General features: G+C 42.3%; 1 protein-coding gene across 1 annotated transcript in view; it reads left to right on the top strand.

Moving 5' to 3' along the window:
* LOC147140383 (cadherin-12-like) overlaps window positions 1-26,567 on the top strand; it is a 38,812-nt gene that overhangs the window by 2,250 nt on the left and 9,995 nt on the right. The window contains exons 2-6 of the mRNA XM_086044023.1: window positions 7,347-7,471; window positions 14,014-14,183; window positions 14,991-15,110; window positions 17,802-17,969; window positions 20,200-20,387. Of these exons, the coding sequence (XP_085900149.1) occupies window positions 7,347-7,471; window positions 14,014-14,183; window positions 14,991-15,110; window positions 17,802-17,969; window positions 20,200-20,387 (771 nt within the window). The remainder of the gene's footprint in view (window positions 1-7,346; window positions 7,472-14,013; window positions 14,184-14,990; window positions 15,111-17,801; window positions 17,970-20,199; window positions 20,388-26,567) is intronic.

The following is a 26,567-nucleotide window of genomic DNA, read 5'->3' on the forward strand; positions in this document are numbered from 1 at the left end:
ATCGTGGCTCTAGTCACCGGAAGTGACGTAGATATAGCTAAATCACTCGCTACACCATGGACTGTACAATTTCCATGCGCACATTCAATGGCGACCGATGTTTTGGAATGAGAGGATTTTGAAACACACAAGCTGACAGAGGGGGGTGTTATTAGACCGTTCATGATTAGTAGGCACTGAATCCTCCGGCTACTGTGACGTCACATCTCCGGAAAAAGCCGAAAATGAGGGGGCGTGAGATTCAAACGGCAGACAACACATTTCGAATTGTATTTAGTGATTTAACTGCTGTCGACCAACGACCTAATCACATTTTAATGACAGTTATGCATTGTAAAGGGCTAGAGGGCTACAGAAAAGTTTTCAATCTTTGCACCCTGACCTTTAAACCTTCTGATAAGCCACAGGTGTGCAGCTGAAGGGAACGCCCTCCAGCTGGGCTGTAACGAGAGGTACAGGGAGAGAGAGAGAGAGAGAGAGAGAGAGAGAGCAAACGCACAACAACCACCGAGCCAAAACCATGACAAACATGTTCTTTTTCTGTGCTGTCTTACATGTAGGCCAGATATAACGAGACACACATGCTCCAAAACATACAATATATATATATATATTTTTTAAATCTCATCAGCCTTCATGTAAATTCTGGTCCACCATCCGGCATCTCAGGAGGGGGAGACATTTACACTGTGTGTAGTGGTGGTGAAGCGTTTCTAACTTTGACTCAGGATGTTGTGAGTCGGTGGGGAGAATACGTCAAAGACCTCCTCATCTCCACTGACACGGCTTCCTTTGAGGAAGCAGAGTCTGGGGGCTCTGAGATGGGCTCTCCTATATCTGGAGTTGAAGTACCGTAGGTGGTTAAAAAGCTCCTTGGTGGCAAATCCCGGCGGTGGGTGGGATCAGCCCGGAATTTCTAAAAGCTCTTGTGGCGCTGTCCTGGTTGACACACCTCTACAGCATCGCGTCGACATCGGGGAGAGTGCCTCTGGATGGACAGACCGTGGTGGCGGGGACCGGAGGGTGTGATCCAGGGCTTTCACTCCTTAGCCTCACTGAATTGCGAGCGTCGGGGGTGCTGGAGAGGAGGGTCAGTCAGGAGGTAGAATCTCAGAGTCAGGATGAAGCAGTATGGTCTTCCTGGCCATGAAACAGTGAACCAGCGCCCAAATCAACAGGAAGTGACCCAAAAATGCCCCAAAATTAACAGGAAGTAAGATGGAAGTACTCCAACATCAACAATAAGTGCCTTAAAATCAACAGAAAGTGCCCCAAAATCAAGGATTGATCACAAATAAAACACAACTATAGGCAAAAAAAAAAGAGCAAATGAGGCTCAAAGAGTTAATGAGGACAACGTTTACTAATCATCTTATGCAAAAATGGTGTTACTACTAAAAGATAGGTAAATGAGATGTTTTGTTTAAAATCACTGCCAATAATAATCTGCCAGTGAAGCTTCACTTTGCGCCGCTGCCATTATTTCTTGTCGCTGATATGAATCTATTCAAACGAGCAACGATCGTGGTGTGCCGCAAGTCGTTAGCTTTCAGCTAAGTTTGGACTGGTCTGCTACACAGCCCATGAGTGAGCGGCGACATCTTTGACGTAATGCGTCGCGCATTATGTCACCGGAGCCACCGTCAGACGCAGCGTGTCATTAATTATCAACCAGATGTTTTTACTCGTTTTCAATCTGTTTAAGCAATGAAACCCATGGTTTTTATTTTTACATCTCCAGAAACGCCACATGGTACAGGTGTAATGAGGTCACGGTCAAGAATTGCGTAACAAAATATGGACACTCCATAACAGTTGGTAGCTCTGAAAATCCCTTTGACATTGCTGTTTCTTTTATTCACAAAGCAGGAGGGAAGACACTAATGTTAAAATGGAAGTCAACCCTAACGTTTTTTTTTTTTCAAGAATATGCTCTATGCGGGCCCACTACTTGTAATGCGGCATTCTGATTATTCTGATTGTGTTTGTGTTTATGAGTTTAGCAGCAAAATTCACTCGTTTTAGCCATCTCAGGGCTCAGACAACAGGTGAGCTGTGTTTGGTCCTTACCTGAGCAACTGTGGTGTCATTTTCAGTCGACAGAAATGACAAAATAGCCGCCCCTTGAGATGGCTAAAAACGGGTCGATTAACTCTTATTCCACAAACACAATACTAATTAGAATGCCTTGTTTCAACTAGTGGGCCTGCATTGAACATATTCTTGGAAAAATTTTGGGTTGACTTCCTATTTAAATGTTCCATTTTATCACATACACCAAGGGTGTCCAAACCTTTTCCTCCAAGGGCTGCAAAAAGAAACATTGAAGGATGCTAGAGCCACACTTCGTTGACTGCTTTTGATACAGTAGATCACCAAATTTTATTAAATAGACTTAAAAATCTAGTGGGCATCTCTGGTACTGTTTTTGACTGGTTTTATTCCTATCTCACAGACCGATATTTCTTTGTAAGTATGGATACTTGTTCCTCTAAAACTCATGAAATTAAATGTGGGGTTCCTCAAGGTTCGATTTTAGGCCCCTTACTTTTTAATCTTTATATGCTTCCCCTCGGGGATGTCATCAGGGGACACGGCATCAGCTTTCACAGCTATGCTGATGACACGCAGCTGTATATTGCCGTGTCTCCTGATGACACAGGACCCATTGATACCCTTTTAAATTGCATTTTAGATATCAAGTCATGGATGGCAGATAATTTCCTACAGCTCAATGAGGACAAGACTGAGGTCTTAGTTATCGGTCCCGAAGGTCAGAGAGAGAAGCTTTTACCAAAACTACACATTTTTAATCCCTCACACTGTGTGAAGAACCTTGGCGTCATTTTTGACTCTGAGCTCAGTTTTATTCCTCATATTAAAAATGTAACCAAGATTGGTTTTTATCACCTTAAGAATATCGCCAGAGTCCGCCCGTTTCTCTCTCAGGCTAACACGGAAGTGCTGATGCATGCCTTTATTTCCTGTCGTTTAGATTACTGTAATGCCCTGCTCTCTGGCCTCCCGAAAAAGAGCATTTCACCACTGCAACTACTGCAGAATTCAGCCGCTCGGGTGCTGACGAGAACCAGAGGGCGGGAGCACATTACGCCAGTTTTGAAATTGCTGCATTGGCTCCCTGTGTGTTTCAGGATCGATTTTAAAGTACTTTTATTAGTTTATAAATGTGTTAATGGTCTTGGGCCATCTTATTTATCTGATTTGCTTTTATCATACCAGCCCTCGCGGATCCTGAGGTCCTCTGGCGCCGGCCTTTTATTTATTCCAAGGGTGAGGACCAAAATGCATGGCGAGGCTGCATTCAGCCATTTTGGTCCTCACCTTTGGAATAGCCTGCCAGAGGATGTCAGGTCTGCAGAGACTGTTGATATTTTTAAGAGGAAGCTCAAGACACACCTTTTTAGTTTGGCTTTCAACAACTTTTAAATAATTTATCTTTTCTTTTGATTGAAGATAATTCTATGTTTTGCTTTGAATGTTTTAAAGCACTTTGAGTTGCATTTTTATGTATGAAAAGTGCTATATAAATAAAATGTGATTGATTGATTGATTGATTGATTGATTGACTTTAATTTCTTAAACACGTTAAAGCCAATCCATCAAGCATTTATATATTGTTATAGTTATTTTGTAAAACTGCTACAGCACATATTCTGTTACTAGTGATAATGCAACTAATTTTTCAGAATTTGGGGTGGCCCGCAGACCTGCATCCCACTACAATAGATCCGCCTCTGTACAGAGCAAATCTCCACATTCAGACCCAAAACAATTTGCTGTTTGGAATAAGATGACACTTTTTAACACTGCTACTTGATGGATTGTTAAAGGGACACTTGGATGAGCTTAACATTGGCACTTACATAATAGGTTTGCATATAAAAATGACATCAGTACTAAAGTGCCCCCCGCACCCCCCCCATAAGACTCTGTAGTGATCTAAGGTCTTTTTTTGTGATTAGATTTACGACAAATTTTCCCCGCCCCTTTTTGGGGCGTGGCTCATGTTGTGTTTTCGGTCTCAGCTGTTACGTCACGGGAGGGAGCCAAGCGTGGTAATATTGCTCGCTTTGTCAGTTCTGTTGCCTAAAACGGCGACCGATCGCCACCAAAATGCAAATGCACATTGCTACTCTCGTCCACTTCAACCTGTGAAAGTATAAAAGTGTTCTGCACAGTAGTTTGGATTTATTGACATAAAACGTGATCTCATCATGATCACCTCCACAAAATCAAAAATACTGTGGCATGAATGCGCACACTAACCCCGACTGGTTATTTTTCGGACATTTAGCGATGCTAAACTGGTGTCAATTCTCAGGAGGGAGACGGCTTGCAGCAGCAGCAGGCGGATTGGAGCTTTACTTACTCTTCCCACCCCGTCTAAAGGTAGGATAATAGGACGGCTAATAGCAACAACTAGCTTCAGGTCGTTAAAACAAAAGGCGTTTGCACAACAACATTAGCTCCTCACTCGATCTTCATGTCGCGGGATTGCCTCCCAAGCAATCGCCAAGATCAACGAACAAAAAGTTACAGCGAGGCTGACTCCACAGCAGAGTGTGGCCGCATTGGAACATACCTTTTCCGCTGTTTACGTTCCAAATTGGACGGCGTGTTGTCAGTCGAACAACTGGGGCCATTCCTCATCCAAATAAATGTGCATGTCTCATTTCCACTTCAGTCTCTGTAAATATGCTGACTGGTGTTTAATGCCACGGTGCCTATCTGTGATCAGCAAAGAAGCAGTTTTTTTTTTTGTTTTTTTTTGTTTGTTTTTTAAAGCGGAAGTCAACCCAAGCATAATTTTTTCAAGAATATGTTTCCAGCATGCCCACTAGTTGAAACACAGCATTCTGATTAATATTGCGTTTGTGGACTATAAATTAAGTAGCACAATGCACTTGTTTTTAGCCATCTCTGGGGGTGGCTATTTTGTCTTCTGTCGACTGAAAATGACATCACAACTGCTCGCAACGACCAATCACGGCTGACCTGTTCTCTGAATCTGAGCCGTGATTGGTCGTTGTGAGCAGTTGTGATGTCATTTTCAGTCAACAGAAGACAAAATGGCCGCCCCCAGAGATGGCTAAAAACGAGTGGATTAACACTTATTCCACAAACGCAATATTTATCAGAATGCCCTGTTTCGACTAGTGGGCTTGCATAAAACATCCATCCATCCATTATCGATATCGCTTATCCACACAAGGGTCGCGGGGCGTGCTGGAGCATATCCCGGCTGTCTTCGGGCAGTAGGCGGGGGACACCCTGAATTGGTTGCCAGCCAATTGCAGGGCACACAGAGACAAACATCCGCACTCACAATCAAACATAGGGGCAATTTAGAGAGTCCAATCAACTTACCATGCATGTTTTTGGAATGTGGGAGGAAACCGGAATACCCAGAGAAAGCCCACGCAGGCACGGGGAGAAGATGCAAACTCCACACAGGGAGGCCGGAGCCAGGATCAAACCCACGACTGTGAGGCAGACGTGCTAACCAGTCGACCACCGTGCCGCTGCATAAAACATTCATTCATTCATTCATTATCTATAACGCTTCTCCTCACAAGGGTCGCGGGGCGTGCTGGAGCCTATCCCAGCTGTCTTTGGGCAGTAGGCGGGGGACACCCTGAATTGGTTGCCAGCCAATCTGCATAAAACATATTCTTGCAAAAAATATGTTTGCATTGACTTCCGCTTTAAGCAAAGAAGCAGTGTGCGCTGGTCCCAGCCTATATAGCTCTGCTCACTTCCACATTTCCTCATTCTCACATAAATCAGAGGTTAATCCTTTTGATATGTTGAAGTGGGCATTAGTAGAGAAGTCCACATAAATTCTGATGCCAATTGTAATTATAAGCAATGAAAGTACAATGATTTCCAATGGAGAGTTTGGAATCGGTTACTCCCGTGACTCTGGCCGAACACGGATTGAACGCTAGGGGGCGCGGCCATTCTCCTCATGGAGTCACTTATTTCCTAATTTCTCCCAAATTTATTGATAAAATAGAAAATTACAACTCTTTTCATTTTCCTGATCAAAAAATATATCAAATGAACTTGTTCGTGAAAACATGGCCATCCATCCCCAACCATCCCTTTAAGGTAGCCCTGTTATTGACTGGATTAAATGAATGTTGAAGAATGCCATTTTACTTGTGATAGAGAAAATAGCATGGCCCAATAATCTGCCAACCACCTTCCATCACCATTGTTGATAAATTCACAAATTGATCCTTGAGATGGAGCAGAAAATGGGGAAAGCCATTTTTGTGCTAAAAACAGAATTACCTCAAAATTCACCATCATGAAGTGAAATATTACTATTTTAGCTGTAAGAGATTTCTTTGCATATTCACATATCTACCCTATATAAAACCAGTTTAGTTGTAGTAGTTGTCAGGGATGTTGCACCCATGGGGGATATGGGTGCCTCTACTCCCCCACTTTTTTGACACCCACACTTTGCATACTGCCCGAGGCCACTCTTTTTTGAAGCAGCATTACGAGCTTTGTTAAATGTTAGTTTAAGTTTATGTTGTGGGCCGCTAACAAATGGCTCGCAGGCTGCAAATTGGCCCCAAAGCGTAGATTGGACACAACAACATAGACGGTTGCGCTATTGTATTATTTCAATGTGATATGATTAATTGTATTTGCATATTTATTATTCAGTTGAAGTATTGCTGCCGGAATGATGTGCCAGTACCTTGATCCATTTTATGCCAGTGCTTACTCCTCACTATTTCATTTCCTAACATTCTAATGATAAGGCAGACCTAATGTGAGGGTTACTCCTCTTTTGGGTCTAGGATAAGGAGTTTAGGTGTCCATTGCCTTTTTGGTAACTATAATCTCTATTTCGTTGGCGATGGGCCAAAACGTTGTACCTTCAAAACAGTAACTTTTAAGGAGAGCCCAAAAATGGCAGGTTTGTTCAACCATTAGCATTGTGTTGTAAAAGAAAGCAAGCCATTTTCAACACATTTTTCAAAATGTGTTTAAATTTCCATTGAAACATCAGGTCACCATTCAGATTTCATTTATTTTTTTTAAAGCAGATCATAATAGCTTTATTGTACGGCACATTGTAGAATTAGTTAAATTGGAGCGTTTTTTAATGCAGTTTTTGTTTTGTTTCTGTTGAAAAAACATAATCTTCAAATATCGTGTGTGTATATAAAAACATATATATCATGTTCAAGCCTGATTTTCGACAACCTTGATAATAGTAACAATATTATGCAGCAGTTGAAGACAAACACACTACATTAGTATGACTAATTGTACCATACCATCTTGGCATTTTCTTCTTTCAGATCCACACAGATATGGACCGAGGTGACAACAGAGTTAAGTACACTCTTTCAGGAAAAGGAGCTGGGTCCATCTTCACAATTGATCAAATTACAGGAGACATACATGTTCTGATGACGCTAGACAGGTCAGTATTGCTATTACAGTACTTACACATATTTTAAATGACTTTAGTATTCTAAGGCCCTGATTTAAGGACTAAGAATCACAGCTGCCTATAGGGATAAATTGCCACAATTCACTTTGTGTTCTCTGAAAAGAATGTGGTGGGGAGTAGGCGACAAGGAGAACAGCTTTGACTGACTTCAATATGGCCGTTGTGCCATATTACTGGTACTTGTGGCACAAATCCTTCAATTCTGCATTGCTAGAGTCCGGGTAATTTCAGTACACTGGGACAATTGAAAACTATTTACACTGTACAGGTATGTCAATGATATTTGTTGTGTCTCTAAAGTCTTTATTAAAAAAAAAAGTCCTGTTTGCTGATGACACGTTATACTGCTCTGGAGAAAATCTCAAGCAGCTTCTGATTACTGAGGGAAAATAATCAAATATATTAAAACCGGTTTGACATGAAACTATTATCTTTGAATTAAAACAAAATGAAATTTATAGTGTTTGGCAAAACAAAATGTCAAAAGGAAAATCTTAAAAATGATAAGTGTACTTTACAAAACCAATGATCTCTGAGGTAAGAAATCACTGTACACATTATATTGCTCATTATTACTGCCATACCTGACTTATCGTTGGCAAGTAAAGGTGCTGACTAGAACCAGATAAGGTTCTTCAGCTTGTCCTCGTACGAAAACCCTTTTTCGTTCCTGTTTGAACCCTTTATAAAAGTTCCACCTGGAAGGGGTTATACCCAGACCCATCTGTGAAAGGTTCCACCCAGAACCATGTATGTAATGTCCAACAAAAAACCCTTTTGCCCTCTCAGGGTTTCATCTAGATCTACGCAGGGAGTTCCACTGAAACCCCTTTGACACTTAAAAACAGGTGGGTTAAAAGTGACACCATTTGGGGTCAAAAATGGACCGATCCACTACTTGGGTCAATCCGACCCACATTCTTGCATTGTTTTGTACAAAACAGCCAAATGTTGGGGGTTGTTTTGTACAAAGCTACCCATTGTATAGGTTGTTTTTGCAGAAAGTTGGGTCAAATTGACCCAATTTGTGGATCGGTCCATTTTTGACCCCAAATTGTGTTATTTTTAACCCAACTGTTTTTAGAGTGTATATTTCAACGATTTCATCTAGAACCAAAACAGGGAGTTCCACCGAGACCGCTATTATATTTCAACGGTTTCACCTAGAAACTGCATAGGGACCTTGTTATAAGAGTTTCATCAGAGATGGGAAATTCAGGTCCAGAAAATAAAATCCCTGCCACAGTTTAGCCACATGTGCTTCTACTCAGAGAGCTCGTTTACCTGACAGTTGAGTAGAAGCACCTCTTGCTAAAGGCAAACTTTGGCAGAGTTTCTCTGGACCTGAATTTGCCATTTTTGTGCTTCACCAATAATCCTCTTGTCTTCTAATGGTTAGCCTATATGAAGAACCACAATGTATTCTACAGATCAGGCAATAGTGTGTTCATCAATTATTGTTGACACTGAAAAAACATTCAAACAATTTTTCATGAGGATTATTTTATTTAAAAATCTTGAAACAATGATTGATAAGGAGGGCAGAATCTCCGTCCAATTCAAAACAGTACAAATACGATACAAAGCATACAATAACCAATTCTGCAACATTATAGTCAGGCCCGTCACCAAACCTCAGTCTTTAGTGGGGTGCATGAAATGCATGATGGGGCCCGATTATTATTACCCAACTAACAACTGCATGCGAGCGTGCATGCATGGCTCGAATGCAACAGTGCGACTTCGAACGATTCTATGAAAAACACTATTATTAATCATGTCTGGCTTCAGACAGAACCTCTCACAATTCCGGATGCTGCTCAACGCTCTAAAAACATTGTTTCGTTTTTGTTTCCCGTGGTGTACTCTAACGAAGTTGTGCTGCCTTGCTTCTTCACAATTTTTGTGAGCACTACAAAGAACAACACTTCACTCTGAGTTTATTTTTTCATCCAAAATACCTTCAAATAATGCTGGATGTTTTGGGGTTTTTTTTGCCAGTAAATCTCTCAAATTATGTTCTGCACGCTCCTTAACTTCCGTCTTGTATTCCCGGTGTATACCGCACTCATTACTCCCCCCTGGGATTTGTTATTGGCTGGCTTTAGCTGAGGTGTCACGGCAAGCATGAAATCAGGTTTGTAATTGGTTGACCTTAGCATTGCATTTGAATCGACATGCAGTTTCACTCAGCTAACCCTTTTTTTTTTTTTTTTATTACACATATGGGTTGTTTTAAAGTCTTCATCTTTAGAATCGATTCTGTGTTATTTCGTGCTGTGCATTTGACCTTTTGTTCTGTGACAGCATCCACATTGTTTTTACTGAATGACAAGAAATTGGAGTCTGAGCTGCGCACAGGAAGTGAGAATGACAGTTGTGTCACTAGACCGGTCGATGCGAGGGTTGTGTTTCTTAAGGTGTAACCCAAAATAAGAGGAAGGATAGGGGACCGGATAGCCTCGAACTGGACCTGTTCTGAAGTGACACCTAGTGGAAGGACAAAGGATATCCTTTCACCCAGTCACAGTCTTGTCTTTTTCAAAACCTGTCTTGAAGCGATAGGTTGGTGATGAGAAGAGGCAATTTCATGAAAAACAAGAGACAATGTTTTTTTGTTGAACACAGGTGCACCCAGATATATTTTGAATGCACAGAGAAAGTTGCAGTGCTCAAGAAACCAGACTTAATTAGTCAACTAGACATGTTGAGTATGCAAAGTACCAGGGAGATGAAAGAGAGGACCGGGTCACCAATCTTGTTCATGTTCTGAAGAATCATTTATGTTCTGAACTGTTTTTAATAAAGATTGAGAAGATTGGATTTGTTTTTTTTTAAAAGTTGAGCCACTTTAGTGTGGAATACTTGATGTGGCCCAGACAGACTCACACTCAAGCAGACTACTCAAGTTGAGTTTGAGAACCCTGCTATATGCTGGTGTACATTGTTTATTTTCTTACGCGACATTGCATCCGCATTCAGGTGTCGGTGGCCATCTTTATAAATTACAATCCACTCAAAAGGATCAATTCCAAGAGCCCAGTGTACACGGCGACCAATTCTGTCATTGTCAAGGGGAATCTTTCTGAGACCAAGGAGAGGTTTGTGGTCTGTGACAATAACAAAGGGCTGTTTGTGGAGATAATGGCAGGAATGTCTTATGGCCCAGACAATTGCAAAGAGCTCTCTGTCATAAGTTGACCACTTTCTTTCTGCTTTTGTGAGAACATGGCTAGCATATGCAATCACTTTTTCTTGATGTCCATGTTCCTGAGCTAGCACAGCATCAAGAGCTAAACCTGAAGCATCAGTGTAGAGCGAGAATGGCAGGGTAAAGTCAGAAAACATGACTACTGGTGGGTTTGAGAGTGCATGTTTGAGATATATGAATGCATCTTGACACAAAGAAGTCCAATGGAACAGTGCATTTTTCTCTGTGAGTGCATACAGGGGGACACTGTGATGCGCTAAGTTCCTGATAAACTTGCGGTAATATGAGCAGAGTCCTAAGAAGGCTCGTACCTCTGTTGCTGAGCGTGGAATAGGCCAGTTTTGAAACACTTTTCACATTCTATGGGTCTTGCTGAGTGCCATACTTGGATACCACATGACCCAAAAATCGTACCTGATCTCTGGCAAAAAAGCCTTTCGTTGGATTCAGCTTGAGGCCACTGGACTGGAGCCTGGAGAAGATTTCCTCTAGGTGCTGAAGATGTTCACTGAAGGATCAGCTGTAGATAAGGACATCATCCAGATACACTAGGCATGTTTTCCATGGGAGGCCACGCAGCACTGTCTCCATCAAACGCTGGCATGTGGCTGGAGCATTCGTGAGTCTCATTGGCATAACTTTAAAGTGATAAAGTTCACTACCCGTCATGAAAGCTGTCTTTTCACGGTCTGACTCGTCGAGCTTAACTTGCCAGAAGCCATGTTGAAGATCCATGGTGGAGAACCAAGCAGAGCCTGACAAAGCATCAATGGCGTCATCAACTCTGGGAAGAGGGTGAGAATCTTTAATTGTGACCAGATTGACTTTCCTGTAGTCTAAGCAGAAGCGCCAGGTGCCATTTTTCTTGGCAAAACAACTGGCGCTGCCCAAGGACTGTAACTCTCTTCTATGACGTCAGCGTTCAAAAGGTTGTCAACTTGAGTTTGTATCTCATCTCTCTTCTTTGGCGTTACTATGTATGCTCTATGTTTAATTGGCGTGGCATCACCGGTGCGAATATGATGTTTAATAAACGACCTCTGTCCTCTGGGTGTTTACTGAATACTGCTGAATATTTTTGAAGCAGTGACTCCAGCGACTGAACTTGGGAATGTGTGAGGCTTGTTTCATTTAGCTGCACAGGTGGAGCCACATCATATGCAGCTGAGGTTGCACAGCATGTCCCTTCGAAAGGCTTTATGAAAGATGAGGCTGAATGAAACTCACCAAGGTGCTGACCAGCATGGAGTTCAATGTGTTCTCTTGAGGGATTCAACACCCTAACCACAGTAGTGCCATTTTGAACTGCACTGAGGAAGTGTGCCACCATGATGTCACAGGATAAATTGGGCATTAGCACCACATTAGTCAGTCGGCACAGGGGAAGCAGGCGTAACAGGTGATACACAGGCTGTGATAAGGGATTCACTCATAGCAGGAATCTTGGTGGGAGTTAGCACTGATACATTACAACAAACAGCCACTTCATATCTTTTGGGCAAAAGGGGAATTTTCATGTCCCAAAGCTGTAGCACTTTGTTTTTAACATCCAGAAGGGGACAATGTTTTGAAAGAAAATTCCAACCTAATAAGACTAGCTGATAAGCACCCCTGAGAACTTCAACTTCCTGTTGCCTAGGGGTTTAACAGTTTTTGTATTCGTCCCGAACCGTTCCGGTGCGGGCTTCACGGTTCGGTGCAGCAGTCATACGCCGAATACGTCTGATGGGGGGGGGGGGGGGACATTAAAAAAAAGTCAACGCCTGATGCTGCCTTCATGGTACGTTCACACCAACTGCGGTGGGAGCGTTTCTGGCGGCGCGTTTCAATTGGACTCAATGTAGCTCACGCGGGCAGGTGGGGTTGTGTGCGGGGCAGTGCGAATGATGCGTTTGGAGTGGTGGGACACAGAGCGAAGCACCGGAAATACGTCCATTCTCCCCATTTGTCACGTATTAAACAAGTCATCTGTTTTGCCATTCCGCCTCGCGGCAGCCATTCAGCATCGGGTATACTATGTCACACACAACCAAACAGCATCCTGTTCACTCCTGAGGCAGAAGACAAAATGGCCGCCCCCAGAGATGGCTAAAAACGAGTGGATTAACACTTATTCCACAGACACAATATTTATCAGAATGCCCTGTTTCAACTAGTGGGCTTGCATATAACATATTCTTGAAAAGAAAATGTATGCGTTGACTTCCGCTTTAAGTCATTTTTCACTATTTTTGGAAGACAATAAAAAACAAAAAATTGTATTTTTTTATTGATATTGTAACAAAAACTTCAACCAGATGAGTGAACAAGCAAGCGAAAGGAAGGCCCTCTGTCCCATTTCTGGCGGCGTGCGCCCTGCAGCCGCCTTTCCCTCCATTTTGGCATTAGGGATGACCGCTGTCAGCCTCTGATTGGCGGGTTCTGTACCCTCCTCGAGGCCCCCTTCCCCCACCCTGTTTTTTTTTGGGGGGGGGGGGGTTGTTTTGTTTTCGGGACGTCTGGGGGGGGGGGTACGGTCATGTTTTTTTTTTTTTAGTTTTGCTTTCTCGGTATTTCTGTCTGTCTCGTTAATGATTATGGTGTCCACGTGTGTGCATTCCACCCCCTTTTGTTAACCAATCAGCTCCCTCCTACCATTGTGTGTCTCGTCCAGTTGTTTCTCGTTGTCTCATCAGTATGCCTGTATTTAACTTCCTCGTTTTCATTCAGTCCTTGTCGGATCGTTGTCATGTCATGTTTTTTGTTTGTCCTGGTGTTGTGTTTTTTCTGTAGTGTTTCTTTGCTACTTTGAGTTTTGGATTTTTCAAAACTTGTATATGCTGTTTTTTTGTTAATAAATATTTTCTTTAGTTCGCCCTGCTTCTCCTGCATTTGGGTCCTCTACCATGCAACAATGACAGGACTACGCAGTAAATAAAATACAAATTTCCACAAAATTTTGTTGGGAATGGTGCATGTGATTTGATGAGGGTCTGGGTAAAGGTGCATATAAAGGAAAGTATTTATTTTCTGTCAATGCCACAGTTCACACTCCAAATTTGCTACATCACCCCCCCCCCCCCCATTTGAGGTCTGCACTCCACTGAGTGTGTATTCTATTTCATTCTAGTTACAGTTTACAGGATCATTATACAAAGTAGAATGGCTAAAACAACATATCTTATGCTGCCAAATACTTATGCACAACACTGTATATATGAAGCGAAATAACAATGTAATCGTAACTATTACAGCCTTTTTATTGCATATTGTGAGAGTAGTCTTTAGTTCGGTAAATAATTGTGTTTCTTATGTGTGGCAGAGAACAGAAGTCCTCCTACGTACTCAAAGCGCAAGCCGTAGATGTCAGAACAGGTCTTCCTCTGGAACCTGAGTCAGAGTTCCTGATCAAGGTGCAGGACATCAATGACAATGAACCTCAATTTCCTGATGGACCATACATTGCCATCGTCCCTGAGATGTCCCCAGTAGGTACTGTAAAATATTTCCATACAATTTCCAAACAGAACACAAAGTGGGGAGTAAATTATTTAAGACTTTTTCCATTGTCACTTGTTGGACTAAAATGTGATTGTTACATTTACACATCCTGTACAATTACACTTTTATACAATACAATACTCTTTATGTAAGATTCACTTGTTATGTTTGAACCGGGATAAGATTGTATTTAACAGAAACATATGCACACATGCACTCGTGCAAAGCCTGACTTAGTGGCCCATCTGTCTGACAAATGCTATTACTATAAGGTAATTTAACAAACAAAGCCTTAGATCTTAAGCTGTTAATACTTTGGGACAAAGTCCAAAGTTTTGCCTTTCAGTTGGTTAGCAAACTGACTTAATTACTATCGCAATTAACTTGTCATCTCAAATTATTTAGTCAAACTAATTACTACGGATAAGACATACATTTTTTGAAAGGATTTGCAAAATTTGCCTTCAACATCTATTAATGTAAGTAAGAACAAAAGTAGCATGGGAGAATTAACGACAAAATTATCAGCGTTTTCAGCATTTGACTCTTGTTCTTGACCAAACCAACTGAAATGTGTCCAAAGTACCAGATAGTAGTAATTTTGGATACAAACTATTGTATAATAATTCATTATTGGATTCTGTATTTGTGCAGTTTTTGGGGATCATTTTCTTGTCTTGGGTGAATTCAAGGATTATGTTTTAAGGGTGAGATACAAGTAGAGGCAACGTATAACTGATTGGGAGGTTTTGGTAATGTAAATTTGTTTCTGAGACTGTTGACACATTATTTGCCCAGGGACATTTGTGACACAGATCACTGCTACAGATGCAGATGACCCAACATATGGTAACAGTGCACAGATTGTCTACAGCATTCTTCATGGCCAGCCATACTTTTCTGTGGACCCCAAGTCAGGTGAGGAACTTTTGATCGTCCTAGTTGAAAAATCACGTGTGATATTTTTTTTCATTTATTTGTGCTTGTTTTTTTTTTTTCTTCTAGAAATGATGTTTTACCATTAGGTCCAAATAAACACCAGTACTGGGATTCACTTAATTTTTTTCTCCACTGGATTCCTTAATTTCTGAAATAAATTCATATGGTAGGAAATTACCTGCAGGCTATGGGTTGAGAAGCCACTTTCATGGCCAAAGCAAAAATAACAATTGTTTATTGTGGACTAAAATGTAAGCATATCTCTAAATTGTGTGTTGTTTCAAGAAAACATGACATGCATATTTACGTCAGGAGCTATAAAGTACAGAGTAACGTCAATTTAATGTGCTTTGGTCACACTTGTTTAATTTAACATTGAGGAAAACTACCCGGAGAGTTTTAAAAGCCGACAAGGAAAATGTCTTTCTTTAAAACTGCATCAAGGCCCTGATAGACCAAACCGACGTCGGAGGTCGTGAAGCGTCGTGGCGTCTGAATGCGCCGACTGTTTGGTGTAGTGGCCACCGTCGTAGTGTCGTAACCCGTCTGTAAGCGTCTTGGGGGCGTTTACGTATGCTGGTTCGGCGTCGCCAGTCGTGACATTTGGTCACTCTCATTGGCTGTTAGCTAGCAAATCAGCGCTCTGCTGCTTTAATCTTCTTAGAAGTACAGGAGCGAGGGTTGACAATGTAAGTATTTCACAATACCGTGTCAAGAACGTGATGGTATACTTCGTGTGGGAGTTCATCGTGATCGAAGAATTTAGCTGAATGCATTGTTTACGTTTTTATAATCTGCCCCCGGCCAACAGCTTTCCGATTGGATTGAAGAGTATTACATTTTATGCATGCGCATAAGGTACTTTAATGGTCAGCGTCGCTGTCTGTCGTCGCGGTGTATTCCTCCAGCATGACGTGACGACAGCTAGCCGCACGCCACAGGGGGTAAGCGTCTGTCACTGTTGGCCAGCGTCTTTTTGGTCTATCTAGGGCTTCAAACGGAAATACCAGCAGGTGGGCCCAAACAGTGTTAATCTGGATTGCCAGTGACAATTGGAAATTCATCATTTGTGTTTCAGAAAAGGATAGTGGGTTGCCAGCTGCTGAGGAGAAAGCCTGCTTTTAAACTTTACATAGATCCATGGCCTGCAGCAGGAAATTACCATGTTACTGAAAACCATCAAACTGGACTTAAAAAAAATACATAGGAACTCAGTCACAGTAAACTGTATTAACCTCAGTGCTGTACAAACAGTATACATTTAACCTTAATGTGGTCCATCTTTCAGACAATCACATCTGATTCAATTTTTTTTGTTTTAGCAAAGGCTTTTAAATAGTATCATATATATATATATATATATATATATATATATATATATATATATATATATATATATATATATATATATACACACTGGATATACAGGGTGAAGGGTAGTCAGCTGAACGACAAGAACAAGATCCGGGCCATTAACACCTGTGCCTTGCCAGTAATCAGATACCCTGTTGGGGTAATTCCATGGCCACTGGAAGCGATGCAAGCTACTGATTTCAAGACAAGAACGCTCCTCACAATGAACGGAGCGTTCCACCCCAAGTCCAGCATCCTGAGGCTGTACACCGAGCAGAAAGAGGGAGGTCGTAGACAAGTGAGCGTCCAGGGCACTATCCGGGAGGAAACAACAGGCCTACAAGAAGACGATGGCCCCCAGGGACAACTTGCTTAGTGAATGCCTCGGGCAACAAAAGCCCAGTAAGGAGAAGGAACCAGATGGACTGTCATGGAAAGACGACGTGGCATGCACCACCATCAAATTTTAAAACTATCTGACATTGAGAAAACTTACCAGCGGCTGGAAAAGCACGGAGGTACTAATCATGGCAGCACAAGAACAGGACCTATGTACAAGATCAATAGGTCGACCACATCAGACAGGCTTCCAGGTGTAGGCTGTGCAAAAAAGCCACAGAGATGGTGCTGCATACCAGAGCATGGTGCAAGATGCAGGATGGCAAGGGTAGACCAGGTAGCAGGAATAGCGTACCGGAACATCTGCACTAAATATGGATTAGAGGTCCCAGAATGAAGATGGCAGACCCCTTCAAAGGTGGCTGAGAACAACAAGGCTAAGATCCTGTGGGACTTCCAGATTCTGAATGACAAACTGGTGATAGCCAACCAACCTGACATAGTGGTGGTGGATAAACATAAGAAGACAGCAGTCGTGATGAATATAACAATCCTAAATGATCGCAACATCTGGAAAAAGGAACATGAAAAGCTGGAGAAATACCAAGGGCTGAAGGAAGAACTAGAGAAAATGTGGAGGGTAAGGCAACAGTGGTGCCACTAGTGATTGGTGCACTGGGGGCACTTACCCCCAAGATGGATACATGGCTCCAGCAGATACCAGGAAGAACATCTGATACCTCCATGCAGAAGAGTGCAAAACTGAGAACAGCTAAGAACCTGCGCAGAACCCTCAAGCTCCCAGGCCTCTGGTAGAGGAGCCAATCTTGAAGAAAATACCGCCCAGGTGGGCGAGGCAACGATTTTTAAAATTATATTGGTAATCATCACTTTTGTTGTCAATGGATTTGGAAAAAATGTTTATCCATTATGTCTCCAATTAAATCTTAAACGCTTAAATGCATTTTTTCCTTCCAGGAGTGATCAGGACAGCTTTAGCCAACATGGACCGTGAAGAGAAAGACGAGTATCAGGTTATAATCCAAGCCAAGGATATGGGTGGCCAAATGGGGGGTCTTGCCGCTACTACTACAGTCAACATCACGGTGGGAGACGTCAATGACAACCCACCACGTTTTTCCAAGAGTGAGTGAAACCTTTGAATGAATGAATGCTGTTATGATGGATTCAGTACTTGAATCCTTACCTTTTTAAAGGGTCCGTATCTTGCTTTCCACAGATAACTGTAGGCATATTTGATTACATATTACCTTTGGCACAAATGAGGTCTAATTATGAAATATGAGTTCTTTTGGTGGCTATTTTTCTAACCCGCAAGTAAGACACCTGGCTCATTAAAATTCCGCTCTCCCTGTGTAGCCACCACACTCCTTTCATGACTTCGTCCTAAAGCTCGCTGCTTCGCACACCACCCAAGAAACAGTAGTGAACAGCTGTTATCGCTAGGCAGACGAATGCCGCTTTTCCCTGAGTCCCAAACAGCCCCACACCACTTCTCTTGGTCCGGCACCATACGGCACAGCTTCCGTTGGTTTTACATCAGGCGTGCAGCGGGGTGGGGGCGCTTCTGATGGCAACACTTGCAGCTTGTGGGGTTCTGCCGTAACGTTTCACGAATGGTGAGTCTCGGCCACTAAAATATGAATTGCCTTTGCATAATGTGGCCACGCCGCAAAGTATAGCCCATCAAATGCACAGAGGCTTTCACAAAGTAGTGCGATTTCCCAATAGTGATTTAGCAAATGGCACGCAAAGCTCGCTGCAAGAGCTCAGTCACATTCATATGGCTGCCCCTCCAAGTCAACGGCTCGTTTACTTCACTCTGCGGCGTCCAATGCCGGCTTCCCAAAACCGCTATCCCTGAGGCTGGAGCCACGACCGTCGGGCCGGGGAAGCGGCGACACGCCGTTCTGGAGGCTGGAGTCCTATCATTCAAGTGAATGGGACCCAGTGTGTGTAAGGAGTCACTTCTCCCCAACTTTGGTGCAAAAATCGAAATGTTTCACTGGTGTCTGCTCTGAGCAATTGTGTGTGTGTTTAGTCCGCAGGAGCGGTAAGAGCGTGGCTCCTCAGTTTGTTACGTATAGGATTGAGGAACCAGTTACTTTCTTGGATTGGGCGGAGTTGTTGCTAAGAGAGGAGGAATGAGCAGGAATGGTCAGAGATGAGTGAATGGTGGAAAACACCACTTTGACTGTGTTTTTGGTGAGGAACTGTTGTGACTGTTTTTTCCTTGATGCTATGGTCCTTTTATGCTTTGTCTTTAATTATTTCATATACGCCTGATGTCTTAGTTCATAACTAAGTAACTCAAGTTACTCAGTGGCACTTTGTCAGTACGTCAAACTTTCTTCCAGTGAGGATGCAAGCGTTCTTCCAGTCAGAATTCCTCCAGTCCAGCTCTCTGTAGTTACTTTGTATTTTTGTTCATAAAGGCAGCAGCGTTTTGGACCAAGTGGAGACGTTTGAGAGAGGACTGGCCAACTCCAAAATAAAGTGCATTAGAGTAATCTAGCCAAGATGTAACAAAGGCATGGATGACTTTTTCTAAGTGCTGATAAGAAAGGAGGGACTCTTACAACAGCGCGGATTTGCTGGTCAGCCCAAGTTTGAGACTGTTGACATCAGATATGGTGCCAGGGGGCCCAGGGCAACAGGGTGGGATGTAGAAGAGCCACTGGGACCGAACACCATAACCTCTGTTTTCTTTTCGTTGAAATTTAACAAATTTAGTGACATTCAGGCTTTGATGTCCTCTAGGTAGGACAAAAGTGGTCATAAGGAGAAGGCGTCTTTTTTGCTCAACAGGACATAGATTTGACAGTCATCGGCATAGCAGTGGAAGGAAAAAACGTGTTTTCGAAGGATGGAATTCAGGGGCAGCAAATACACAGCGAACAGCAAGGGCCCAAAAATATAATCCTGTGGAACACCATACAATAGAGGGGCAGATCGGGACTCAGAGGAACCTTGGCTAACAGAAAACGTTCTGCCAGCCAAATAGGATCTAAACCACTCTACAGCACTTCCACTAATGCCCACTTGGTGTTTCAACGAGTCAAAAGAATACTGTGTTCTACTGTATCGAGTGCTGCAGTCAAATCCAACAAAATGAGACATACATAGTCTTTAGTGTCATTTGCCAGGAGGATGTCATTAAAAACACGTAACAGGGCTCCTTCACCTTTCTTTGGTAACGACGCCAGCAATCCTTTAGGATTTGATTAGAGACCTGCAGCCTGTCTCTTTTCCACCTGCGTTCGGCTCTGCTAACATGGCCAAAAGCAAAAAAAAAAGTTGATTTTGCATGATACGGTCCCTTTAAATAATCTAATTGTCTTTCCATGATCCATAGGTATTTTCCATCTTCCAGTTCCTGAAACAGCATTACTGGGTTCGGTTGTGGGCCGGATTCTGGCCAATGATCTGGACATTGACAAAAATGCAAAGGTGGACTATTCAATTTTACCAGGGGACGAGGGCACCATGTTTCACATAATCTCTAATGGTCAAAGTCAAGAGGGAGATGTTGTCTTAAAAAAGGTAGCTTTATTCATTACTAATTTGCATTCTTCATTTTTAGTTACTGTCATATATATAACCATTTTTTCAAAAGTCCATATGTAGCTTTATTAAATATTTCCATTTGAATTTGATTCTGGTACTCTTTGACTAATCAAAACATTATTACACTAATGTTTAAGGCATGATAATGTCCATCTAGCATACAGAAGAATTTTTCAATTGATGCCGATATGTTTTATGCATGAATGTGAGTTTGGCCTAATTAGTGAGCATATATCTGGGAAAGAAAACTGAGGTTATGCACGTTATGCACATATATGCACGCAGCACTTCCCTATGTCGCAAGGCACCAAAGCTTCCGGTGCAGGTTAGACACTATAACAGAGCGTGCTGTTGATGTGATGTCACTCTCGCCCTAACTTAATCGACTCAAAAGGAACAGGGACCGCTCCTTCGTTTAACACGAATTCTAAAACGACTTAAATCTACTAGAGACGGCTGTCAAGACACATTCTTAAACATTTAATGTGCATGTAAAAAACCTTCGTCCACCGCTACTCTCGCTCGCATGCCCTCCCATCCAGGCACGATGCATTCATTAACCTTGGAAATAAAACAACTTGGCAAGACACAAATTCGACCACAACACAGATAACATCTTGCATCTATGTTTGCCGCCCCCAGGCTGTTTAGATAAGAAAGATAAGAATGCCTTTATTGATCCCACAGTGGGGAAATTTTCATTGTTGCTATAACGAACATTACAGCTACTTTTGCGAGGATTGTCCGTCGGCCGTCTACGTGCCGACTTGAAGACTTCACGTCACTTTTCGCGGCTTTCAGATTAGGATTGTGGTGAAAAGTTATTTGGAGTAAAGCGCACTTTATTAAGAAATACTTCATGTTAGAAGTCTCATGTTGTTTTATGATTAGTAATTGTTGGCATTTGATAAATTCATTGAGTTTCGATGTGGTGCGGAGATGTCCCACACTGTGAGCAGCATTGAATGCTTCTTGAAGCGCTAAGCTGATAGTTGATAGCGAGTGACATTTCTTTTCTTTTTTCCTCCCTTCAACACAGCTAGTAGTTTGTTTGTGCCAGCAAACTCAGTAGTTGCAGATTGCCCGTGTTTCACCACGTTTGTTGTTGTGTGTAAATGTTAAAAGGTGAGTTTAATAAGTCAGGTTCGTGTCAGGTAACTGCTGTACATGATAGCCTAGATATGTTCACGTGAGTGAAGTCACGTTGATGAACACTAGTTAGTTATTTCGGCTAGTATGCTAACTATTGTAGTCATGAAACGTGTGAATGTGTATTGTATGTATTGTTTGGCTGTTTAATTGCTTAATACAGTGAACTGTAATGTTTAGGCATATTGTTAACAAATGGATATGCATTGGATGATGTTGCTAGGTTATTCTTTGTCTGTGTTGTTGCAGACCACAATAAATAGACGTGTCAAGTGTAATACGTGTTTTCTGACAGAGGCACACACATTCATACCTTGCCACACTAAAATAGAGTCAGCTGGAGTCATCATACCAATCATATGATCCTCTCCGTTTTACTTCAAATTATGTACAGTTCATACAATCTTGCAGCCCGAGTCAACCAGAAAATTGTTTCCAGTTTGGCAGGAGAAACGCAAACAAAAGTTACATCACTCGAGCTGCTGCGCAAAAGTAGCAGTAATGTACTTTATTTTATTTTTTACTTAGTAACTCCAAAGATAAAAACACAACAGCCAGGGGGTTGACAAACATAGAGGCAAAGAAATATATTGCAGAAATATAAAGCGTGACATCATCAGCAGGCGCGAAGGACCCGATCCAATCTGGACATTTAAAATTTCAATGAACATTTTATCAGTCCGGCCCTCGGCTTGTCGCAAAATTTTTTATTTGGCCCTCCGTCCATTTGACTTTGACACCCCTGATGTAGACCGTCCCATTTTGACGGCTTATGCTTTGGCAAAGACGTCATCATCTAAAATGATTATTACTCGCTGTTTGAGTAGCTATTAAACAGAGCTGGGCAGTCCTTCCCGGCTCGGCCGGATGCCCATTTTTGCGGTGGCGGGGTGGGTATCTGACAAATTTTAAAAAATGTCTGGACTAAGCATGGCCGGAAGTGGATTTTAGTCCGGCCTACTAATGGGCCCTCATGCGTTTGAAGTGGTCGTGAGGCGGCCAAATTTCATTTCAGCCTACTCAGTAAAAGGCTTCTTATTAGGCTTCTTTCTACTCCTGCGTCGGCGCCAGCGACAACTGCCGCATTGATTCACGTGACCGACGCATTGTGCTGTTGGCGACAGGTCTGCAACACATGCCACGCACCCATCAGGAATTGTTGCTGCTCTGATCGGTCCATTATGTCGCCATGTTGCGATGACATATAGTTTCCCACACGGAGAGGAGGAGAGAGAGGATGCAGCACGCAGCTCGTTCCTGCTGCAAAGCAAACTGGTTCGGCAATAAAATTAAATGCATAGTCTAGTCATCTCGGCCTTTATGGTTGTAGCAGGCACGATATCCATTGTAGTTGCTGTCTTTTTGAAGCGATGCCCCCCGAATTGGAATTCAACTGTTTCAAAACAACTTGTGTCCGGGAGTATATTAAGCTGCGCACAGCACTCAAGTATGACGCTGGCACATCAACGTGGAGTTCATGCACTTCTTCTGGCGTCTTTCCTACTTCCGGAAATACGCCGTAGCAAACCTGCTGTGTATAGTGGTTAGCTGGTATGCTTTTATTTTGAAGGCCATGAACGAAGGAAAGTGTGGAAAATAAATAAGTAACTTGTTGAATGCGACTTCTGGCCGTCTGTTGGACCCAAATAATTATACAATATGACAAAACCAACTCCGGGGCTCGCAATGGAAGTAAGCACACAGTAGTAAAGTACTAGTGGCGCATTTTGAAGCGTGTCCACAGGGGGTTCAAAAAGCAAATTAGCCAGCTAATGATCCTTAAAAAGCCTCTGCCATTAGCATCTCTCCCGGGTCAATCATGGACGCTTTTTTTTTTTTTTGGGACCGGGGGGCAGAACTGGGCGGGGGTTGATGATTTTTCTGAATAAGGGCGGGGGGTCGCGGCCAGAAGGGTACCCAGGTCAAGGGTGGAGGGTCGCGGCCGGATCGGCAAAAAAGGGTCAAGTGCCCAGCTCTGCTATTAAAGGTATTTTATTTATTAAAAGTCAGTGTTCTGAGTATCTTCGAATGTAAATTACGTACTGTAGCTCCTCCTGAGAACACCAGTCCACCAAGTCTCGTCCCCCTCTGAGGCAGACAGGTGTGGGTGGTGGTGCTTCTGACAAGAGCCTGCCGTTGTAGCTTCTATCACAATCACAATATCTTACTCTCGGCTAATAATACCTTGAACTGCGTCGGCGTCCTGCTTGAATCCTCTTTACTGGCTGCTCATGCGCGGGCGCGCTGTCAATCATCCTTAAACTCAGCCTTGTCAACATTATGAAACAGGGGGAATGCTTCCTCTACTGTATAAAGGCCTAGATAGACCAAAAAAACGCTGGCCAACAGTTACAGACCCTTAACCCCTGTGGTGTCCGTCCGGCTGTCGGCACGTCACGCTGGAGGAATACACCGCAACGACAGACAGCGATGCCGACCATTATAGTGCCTTCTGCACATGCGTGAGATGTAATACCCTTCCACACCATCGGTGGCGATAGTCACTATTTCTCATTGTTAGAAAAATCCAACCGGATTATAAAAACAGCTGTTCAGCTATATTCTTCGCTCACGATGAACTCCCACTTGAAGTTAACCCTCATGTTCTTGACACGGTATTGTGAAATACTTACATAGTCAACCCTCGCTCTTGTACTTGTAAAAAGATTAAGGCAGTGGAGGTGTGCTCACTGTTTATCCGCATTTGTCACTTCCCGTTGGTGCTCCGAGCGCTGATTTGCTAGCTAACAGCCAATGAGAGTGACCAAATGTCACGACTGGCGACGCCGATTCAACATACGTAAACAGCCCCAAGACGCTTACAGACGGGTTACGGCACTTAGACGGTGGCCACTACACCAAACAGATGACGCATTCAGACGCCACGACGCTTCACGACCTCCGACGTTGGTTTGGTCTATCAGGGCTTTAACGTTTTTTATGGTGACTTTTTCTCAAAACTTTTTCTCATCGCTGAAAAGTGGCTGTTATGGAAACTCTTTGCAGGAATCAGGACTCATAAATATGTTTATATTTTTTAATACAATAAAATGGCAGTGTTGGGAAGGCGATAGGGCTAGTTCGTTTACTGTAAACAAGATGGTGTGCTGGTCAGAGCACAGGCAGGAGGAGACAGGACTCCAAGGTGTGATTTAGTATCCTTTACTGGACTGATCTTGCAAGCGAACATACATTGATGCAAAAAATAATAGATTGGGATTGATTGATGAATTATTGAATTGACAGATTGAATTGAATTACTGAATTGAATTATTGAATGAATTACTGAATTGAATTGAATTACTGAATTGAATTGAGTGTTTTGTCATGAACTCAAGGCTTAAAGCAGCATCAATGAAATAAGAAATAATAAGGAATCCTCATCTAATCTGATATCGATCTGAACTGTTAAAACTGCATCTGACTCAAACCTGGAAACAGGAAACGCATGGAACAACGCAAGACACACAACGTGTGAACAGACGGCAACTAAATTAAAGAGAAGGCTGGGCCTTTACTACAGGCAGCATGAGAATAATATTATACAGACACAGGAAAAGTTAAAAGACCAGGAACATCATTAATCTAAGCAAACAGTGCAACAATAACAACACATCAAAAGCTTGAGAACTGTCAAGGTTGACGGCTGCAATGGGATGCCACACTGCACACAGGCTGGTCTCAAGTTACCTGCAGGCTGCAAAGAACGAACTATGGGTGATCGTTTTTTTGTGATCGGCAATGAAATGCATTGATCCACATATGTCAAGCACGTACTTTTCCAAGGAAACAGCCTCATGATCAGTGGCCGATCGATCGAAAAAACACTACTTAAATTAGTCAACAGCAAATTTTAATCAGGGATGGCTTTATATGTCCCTAAAGGTGTATTTTATGCTGACTACAAAATGTCTTTATTTATTTTTCCAAACATCAGATGTTTGAGGTATTGAAATTTTTTTGTTGTGAAGTTTGACCTATAAAAACCTTGTGCAATACATATTTTACCATGTGTTTTCATTCATAGTGATGTTTCAGAAAAAAATTCTGTATGTTGCTGAACCTAACACTTAATTCACAAATATTACTGAATATATTATTATATTACATATTATATGAGTTTTATATTTTTCTTAATTTTTTAGTCATTGCTTTGTTGCATTATGAAGATGCTCCCCATTAGTTTTGATGCATTTTCTGTAAATTTCCAGACAAATTGTTTTGTAGACTTCAGAATTCATTCTGCCAAGTCATTCTTCATGAGTTATATCACCAATAAAGATGAGTGAGCCCTTTCCAGAAGCATCCATGCAAGACCTAGCCATGACATTACCTGCAACACGCTCCACAGATGAGCTTGTGTGTTTTGGATCATACGCAGATCCTTTCTTTTTCCATACTTTGGCCTTTCCACCATTTTGGTAGAGGTTAATCTTGGCCTTTAAAACTTTGCTTCAAAACATTTGAGGCTCATCTCTGTAGGTTACTTCTTTGCAAAATCCAATCTGTCCGTCCGAAAGAAACCTTAAGAAAGGACGACAGATGGAGGGTTCCCCCTTCCAGGATACCCATTTCTGCAATGGATGCCAAATGTCCAACATCCATCACAATATGGTGCTGAACAATGTTAGTTAAAACAGCATGGAGTCCATTCAACGAGATGAAGCGCTGTTATGTAGAGGCCTTCCTCTGTACCTGACCCAGTCACTCCAGGTAGAATCCACTACTGTTTAGCAAAGCCTTCGGGGAAGTGGTCCACCTTCGATGTAGTCCTGGTTGGTAGGGGCAAAATCCGTGCAGCAACAGCCTCAGATTTGCTCATCGCTACTTAGCAATTTCAACTGTGTTGCTTCTTGCCCTCTACAGTCCAAGTCCAAACATGCTGTACATTACTAAAATTTTAATAAGTCATTTAGTCATTAAAAATGCAAAATATATTTCCAGTTTATTTACATCCATTGCCACTGACTGTATGCAAAGTTCAAATATGTTTTGGAATGCAATATT

The sequence above is a fragment of the Filicampus tigris genome, chromosome 10 (genome assembly GCF_054856515.1).
Source record: "Filicampus tigris isolate MCC_2025a chromosome 10, RoL_Ftig_1.0, whole genome shotgun sequence".
NCBI lineage: Eukaryota > Metazoa > Chordata > Actinopteri > Syngnathiformes > Syngnathidae > Filicampus > Filicampus tigris.